This window comes from Rhagoletis pomonella, unplaced genomic scaffold (genome assembly GCF_013731165.1).
Source record: "Rhagoletis pomonella isolate Grant_MI unplaced genomic scaffold, Rhpom_1.0 Rhpom_scaffold_07715, whole genome shotgun sequence".
NCBI lineage: Eukaryota > Metazoa > Arthropoda > Insecta > Diptera > Tephritidae > Rhagoletis > Rhagoletis pomonella.
In genome coordinates, this window is record NW_023466243.1 from 1 (window position 1) to 7764 (window position 7764).

Genomic DNA, 7764 nt, shown 5'->3' on the forward strand with positions numbered 1-7764 from the left:
AATTTATTGATTCCATGAATTTTTGCACTTCTATGTTCATTTTTTCGGTTTCTGGTTTTCGATAGAGATGGTGATTTTTCACGATTGCTAAATTTTTTTAATATTTCAAATACCGAAAAAATTAACTGAACTCTCAAGAAAAACGAAAAATTCATATAAAACGACGGACGAGAAATAGAAAAGAAATTTTCTTCTACCAAAATTTCTTAAATCAGTTTGCAGCACTCAAGAAAAAAATGCTCGTATATCGACTCTCGCTGTACTACCGGGAGTTACTAAAGTGGTCACTTGCGTGATTTATGGGCGCCCTCTGTCGTAGTTTTTCGCTATTCTGCTTCCGACTGGTTTGACTCTGCACTACCAGGGGTTAATAGAGTAGCTACTTACCTAGGAGTCGGTGCAGTAGCGGTTCAAAAGTAGCGATTGACAGGACTGATGAATCGGTAGCTACCTGATAAACTCCGTCAAATACCGAACGACTACTTGCAGTGTATTTCATGGATTACTTTTACAAGGCATTTTCCTAGGCGGTAGCCACCATCGGATCTCTCTGCACTACCGGGAGTTACTAAAGAAGTCACTTGCGTGATTTATGGGCGCCCTCTGTCGTAGTGTTTCGCTATCTGGTTCGACTCTGCACTACCATGTCCACTACCACGGGTTAATAGAGTAGCAACTTACCTAGGAGTCGGTGCAGTAGCGGTTCAAAACTACTCTCCAGTACTGCTGGGGTCAATCGCTACTTTGAAGCGAAAGGGTAAGCGATTCCCATCGCCCAGCTCGTTTCCACTTTCGTTTCTGTCGTAATCGTGTTTTTTGCTGGGAAGTAGCAAACTATTTTAGGGGTGTTAAAAAGTGCTTAGTTGCTTTTTGTTACTGCGGCACAAACGATTATACTTACTCTCTAACCTCTTCATTTATTTTTCTCTGTAAAGACAAAATACATGAATAAATACATACATACGTTCATATCAGCGTGGGCCGAAAATCCGCTTTTTTAGAACATTGATTTGTAATAGCAAAAATATGGTTCATTAAGCTCTAAAAACCATCTGTGTGAAATATAAAAATTTTTGGTCCTAGGGTCGCCCAAGTCCATCAAAGTTCAATATGGCCAAAAAATAAAAATTTATAAATAAATTAAGTAATACATTTTTTTACTAAAATTGCAATAATCTTCTAAAGTATTAGTCCTACATAATTAGGTTTATGGACCTTTTTGTAGAGAATCGAAGTTAGCTAAGAAAAAATTTCTTTGAGTACTTGAACTTTGATGGACTTGGGCGACCCTAGGATATTTACCAAAAACTATCACATTTCACACAGATATTTTTTAGAGCATAATGAACCATATTTTTGCTATTACCAATCATAATTCTAAAAAGCGGATTTTCGGCCCACGCTGGTACGTATATAAATATGCATGTTATGTATGCGCATTAGAGCGGTCCAATTTTTGTATTGGGAACAAATTTTTCATCCTAGATATTTTTAATACCTATACCAACTTTAAGTTTTCTACTGCAACCAATACAGGGTGCTCAATGACCTTGAAATGCGCTCCTAGATCGCCGTGAAACTGGCAAATATATTAGTGAGTTTTATAAAAAATTCTGTTGCCATGACAACTGAAGCTTGTGCGATTTTTTTAGATAATTTAAATTTGAAATGTTCTTAGGATACTTAACCAATTGTTTGATTAATATATGTATGTACACTAGAGTGGTTCAAAAAAATTTTTTTTGGAAATTCATAAACGCTACCTCAAATTATTGTTATTTGTGATAAAGGAAGAGAAACGTGTTTTTTTTATTTTGAAAAAAAAAGTTTTCTTAGAGGTCGCGGTTGTCGGTTTTTTATAAAAAAGCTGATGTTCTCAATTTTTTTATATTTTAGCTAAAAATTTGGTTTTTACGTATAATTACTCTGGTATTATTGGGGAACATTCCCTTAATTACATACCTGTCTTGGGCAGTTAGAATGGGTCTAGTGCCCGAAAATATGCTCTGGAAAAGAGACTAGTAAAATTAAAACGTTGATACTGAACGATTTACGCAATGTCATGGGTTGGAACTTGTTACCAGGGGTTTCTGGGGTTGCTAATTACGAATCTGAAGACAGTTTTTCGAAATTCAAAATGGTGGATCTTTTCGAGAGCATATTTTCGGGAACTAGACCCATTCTAATTGTCCAAGACAGGTGTGTAATTAAGGGAAAGTTCCCCAATAATGCCAGAGTAATTATATGTAAAAACAATATTTTTAGCTACATGTTAACATGTCAAGAAAATAAAAAAATTTAGAACATCAGCGTTTTTATAAAAAACCGACCAGCGCGACCTCTAAGAAAACTTTTCTTTCAAAATAAAAAAATACGTGTCTCTTTTTTTATCACAAATAACAATATTCTTATGTAGCGTTTATGAATTTCCAAAAGGACTGTTTTTATGAACCACTCTAATGTACACAATGCTTCTAGAGTAAAATATGAGCATCAAACTATGAGTAGAAACTATCGATATCCATATGCACTGGAAGAAGAAATAAATTCCCAGCTGAAGTGTATGTTATTTAACGGTATAATTAGGCCAAGTAAATCTCCTTACAACTCCCGCTTATGGATCGTGGAGAGAAAATCGAGTTGAGGTAACAAAAAGAAATGGCGTCTGGTAATATATTACCGGAAATAAAATACCCTTACTATTGACGAAAAATTTCCATTGCCAAATATAGAGTCACTCTTTGAAAATCTAGGGCGAGCACAATATTTCTCCTCAATTGGCCTTGCAAAAGGCTTTCACCAAACTTTGATGGACGAAAGCGACATAGAAAAAACAGCCTTTTCTGGACCAAATAGGCATTACGAATTTATGCGTAAGCCATTTGTTTTAAAAAACGCACCTGCCATCTTCCAGCGCATGATGAATACGATTTTGAGTGATTATATTAATAAAATATGCATTATTTATCACAGCCACAAACTATTTCGCTAGCTACATCAGAAATAATACACCGTAACCACAGCTACATATTGTGGGCAGTTTAGAGCATTTAGAATATTTTTACTTTTTACAGCTCTTGCTACATACTTTTTATCACTTGTACGAAAACAATTTAAAAATACAGTACGAGGGAATCAAACCAAACCCGAAAAAATATAGGCCATACAAGAACTAAAATTATCGTGGACTGTAAAAGCAAGTCAACCCTTCCAAGGACTGACGGGATACCGCAAGTTTTTTGAAACTATTCTGTGATAGCATAATCAAATATTTGAGGAAAAATGAAAAAAATTATTTTAAGGGACAAAGAATATATCAGGGCGTTTGACAAGTTAAAACTTATAACGACAACACCCCCCCACTACTAGCATTTCCAGATTTTTCAAAGAAATTTGCTGTGATCACAGATGCCAGTAATGTTACGATAGGCAAGCCGATTTGCTTCGCTAGCCGCACATTAAATGGATCCGAAAAGCGTTATCATACGCTGGAAAAAGAGCTCTTAGCAATAGTATGGGCGGTGCGGTAACTCGGACCTTATTTATTCGGACGTCCATACAAACTGTTCATCAACCCTTGAAATGGCTGTATTCCATGAAGGATCCAAGCGCCCGCATTTTAAGGAAGAAAACATTGCTTAGCGAGTACGAATTTGAAGTTGAATACAAAAAAGGCAAGAAAAATAATGTCCTTGACTTTCTACGTCGACAAAAAGATATTCACCCCTGTCACCGTTATCCATGTCGGCATAAATCGAGTCACCACTTCCGAGCTCGACTGTTAATCGAAACTGTCGCATCCTTGTAGTCGAGTTTACATTCGAATGTCATAAATAACGGAAAGCATTTGTTGAATAATTTTTTGTGGTCGTCAAGATGGAAAAAAATTTTAAAATTACAAATTTCAATCAATTCGAAACATTAGTGAAGTATATGGAAGACAATCCAAGTTTTGCACGAGGATTTAATAAAGGAGTTAATAAAATTGACGTCAAGCAAAAATGAAACTCACTCGCATTGACGTTGAACAGTATTGGACCACCAACACGAGACGGCGCAGGCTGGCAAAAGGTAATCATTAAAACTCAACGATTTTCTAGCTGACGTAAAACATAAAATTCTAGGTTTGGATCGACTTAAAGGGAAAAGTTATGAAAAAATAGTCCACAATAAATGCGAAGTAAACGCTACAGGAGGAGGCGTTTTTAATCAACAGTCGCTTTCCCCATTGGAAACCCGTGTCGCCAATGTAATGTGCTTTAATGAGATGCTAAACCCAGTTGGCGTAGCCTTAGGCACCAGAAATATCGCACAAACAAATGCATCCACATCTTCAGGAACAAAGCCATCTGCGCCACTAAATCCCATATCAACTCCATCACCGGAAGAGATGATATTAATGGATTTGTTGTCCGACGAAGGAATAGCAGAGAATGTTGCTGGTTCCAACTATTTACTTGAAAGCGCTAAAGAAAACCAAGTAAAGAGTCAAGAGGAACTTCTCGTGGATCAAATAGATATTCAGAGGAGTTTTTACAACGAAGTTCGACTGAGTTTTAAAAATATTGAGGAGCACATGAAAGATTCGAAAGAGTTTCAACATAAATTGCTACACCTGGAGGAGGAAAAGTTAAAATTAGGTAAAGATAAGTTTGAGTGGAAGAAAAAGAAAGCTGAAAGAAAGGCAAAAAAAGTCTGAAATGATTGTAATTTCGTTTATTTTTATTGCTCAATAAACACTGAGTTCTTTATTCCGTCTCTTATGCAAATTGCTACATTATTATTGTCAGAACTTGTTGGCACATCTAGCTCTCCTGGTTTTCTAATTGCCAGATGCAGGGAGCATTGTAGAACAAACAAATGTTATGTAACGCAGCACATACGTTAACAATTTTTGTTGCTTTTGTTGGAGAGTAATGCAGCTGACGAGCAGAAAGCAGGCACCGGAATCTATTTTTAAAGACCCCGATGGTTCTCTTCACTATGTTCCGTGCTTTGGCGTGTGCAATGTTATACTTGCTCTCCAAGCTATTCAGTTCAGCTGCCCGATACGGTGTCATTAAAAAAGGTTCCAGAAGATATCCTGCATCGCCTATATTGCACAAAAAAATTACTATAAATAGAACATAATCGTTAGACAACCTGCCTAAAATCAGTGTTGCCATCTTTTGATTTTCAAAAAGCACCAAAAACTTGGAAAAAAAGCCTTTTACCACACTAAAAGCACCAACTTTTTTTGAATCAAGAGATGCTTTTTTCATAACATAATACCGAAGTACTGCACATTAAAACTGGTATATCTCGAGAAAGAAAAATGGAATCGCAACAAACGAAAATGATGCCCTAATTAGAAATGAGCAAATAATTTGATGTTTTCACTATATAACCTCAAATATCGCTAAAAACCGTGTTTTTGGCACTTTGGGGTTAGGATATCTCAAAATTCTAGTGCCAGAGCAACTGGGAGGCCAGATTTGGATTCAGCACCAAGAAACGATGTGTTTTACTCAGGTGGTAATGAAAAAGAAAACCGGTCCAAATAATTAGAAGAGAAAAAAAGACATACTTAACATACTTACGTACTAGCATTTTCAACGTGAATAGAATTTAATAAGGTGGGTTTGCAACTTTAGCTTTTTATCAATCATGGTTGTATTTTAGTCCATTTAAATTTTCATTATTTCAGGTTTTAACTATCTCGAAGTAATTTTAGTTCAGAAAAAAGCACTAAAAAAGGCACTTGGCACTAAATAATTTTATTTGGCGTTTTAATTTTCAAAAAGCACTAAATCTAGTGCTTAAAGCACCAAGTTGGCAACTATGCCTAAAATCCACAAATTCCTTTCCCCAATCTCGTAGTTTTGAATGGCCAAAGATTGATGTAAAGCGATCCATAGCTCTCACCCGGCTGGACCGCTCCTCTCTCAGATTAGTAGTCGGGGTAATCACCGGACACTGCCTGATGGGCACACACGGAAAGAGGTTAGGATACCTCACCAACGATTTCTGTCGCAGTTGCAGAGACGAGGAGGAGTTGGAGACCATCGAACACTATCTCTGCCATTGTCCCGCCCTGGCCAACATGCGCAACCAATTCTTCAACAAGTACTTTGTAGAGTGTTTAGCCGATTTGAACTCGGCGAACGTTCTCGACTGTTTGTGCTATATAAAACGCACTCGGTGGTTCAATTACTAAGGGAGGGAAAGAAACAAATGGCTTCGGCCAGTGGTATCACAACGGGCTTTTCCAGCTCACGTGTGCTCCGCGCTCTGCGCGGGGCAGCCACTCTAACCTAACCTAACCAAACCTATGTATGTACTTACAACCATTGCGTTCAGACTGGTAACCCCTTTCTGTTGAAATACAAATATTGCTGATCCCTACACGGAGTAATTATTCTAATTTGGGTACCATCCACACAACCAATAACCCCAGGAAAGTGAGTATTTTCATAAAAATGTTGTTTTGCTTCCATCTTTTCTTCATTCGTCATTTCCATTGTTATCCACTTTGGACAAATTTGTTCTTCCAGACAATCTAGCACCTCCTTTAGGACTCCAGACATAGTCGACTGCGCAATACCTATATTAAAATCATTACCGGCTCCAAGTTGATAGCTTCCCTCCACTAGAAATCTTAATGTAGCTGCAAATTTTAATTCTGCCGACAAAGCGGATGTACGGGAACGTTTCTTCAATTTGTCTTTGACTTCAGTTAGCACGTACTTGAAAGCATCTTTTGTTAATCGAAAATGTTGCACAAATCTACAGTTATTGAAACATTAAAAGTTTTGAATTATGACTAGAAATTTGGGCTCACAACTCACTCTTTATCACACATTTTTAAGAAGTTGGAGCGGTTTCTTATGTTTTTTCGAGACTGTGACAAGTTATCAGCAGATCTTTCTTCATTTCCAAAAAATATAGCAATGGTATTTATTTATTTAAGCCTTTTGTTATTCGATAGAAACGGTTCATTCAGCATGCAAAAATTTAAATAATCATTTCCTTATCTCGGAATCAATAGTAAACAAGTAATCAACTCAAACACGCCTGGTGAAAAATAAAACCGATGAAAGCGAAATATTATACAACAAATACCAAATAGTTTATATATAGGGTTGCCAGATTTTTTATGCGCGAAATCAGTACGTTAGACTTTTTCATACTAAAAAATCAGTACTTTTCAGTAAATTTCTATTCAAAGTAAAATTATGGATGTAAGTAACAGATAATACTTGAATGACATTTTTGAATGTCTAATGAAAGTTTAAATAGTCAAAGATTTCTATACATTTCATTTTAAAATAACTTTTAATTTGAAGTTCACTTTAAGAAATTTTAATTGGAAGCCGATTTCTCTCTTTGCGTCAGGAAGTAAACTATATACTTAAGATTATCTCAGTTGTTAAAATAAACTAAATTATATATTTTTTCAAACTGTGGAGAAGTACCACTATTTAAGGACTTCATCTATATTTCCTCATTTCTTAAATAAATTTTTTCAACTACGCAAAAATTTTGGAAGACTAAGAATTCGCTAAAAAGAGTATCTAACTCTTTGTCTCGTATACAAAACTCTTTTACAATGTGTGAAAAAAGAATTGTAATTTATAGGCAAATTTGTTGTTATTATACTGAGAGTTTGTTTCGAGGTAACTTACAACACATGACAAAATTAATTTAAGCTCTATCATATCGCAACTGGTTCGTAATACCCGATGATATTCCCGTAAAACGATTGATATTTTTGTTGTATTAATT

At 35.9% G+C, this 7764-nt stretch overlaps 1 protein-coding gene across 1 annotated transcript; it reads right to left on the reverse strand.

The window, feature by feature from the left end:
• Positions 1-6255: 6255 nt before the first annotated feature.
• LOC118755869 lies at positions 6256-7170 on the reverse strand. The gene is made up of 2 exons (XM_036490677.1): positions 6828-7170; positions 6256-6765 (listed from the first exon to the last, which is right to left on the reverse strand). The coding sequence occupies exons 1-2, from the start codon at positions 6839-6841 to the stop codon at positions 6336-6338; spliced, it is 444 nt and encodes a 147-aa protein (XP_036346570.1). The 5' UTR covers positions 6842-7170; the 3' UTR covers positions 6256-6335.
• Between the last annotated feature and the right edge of the window lie 594 nt (positions 7171-7764).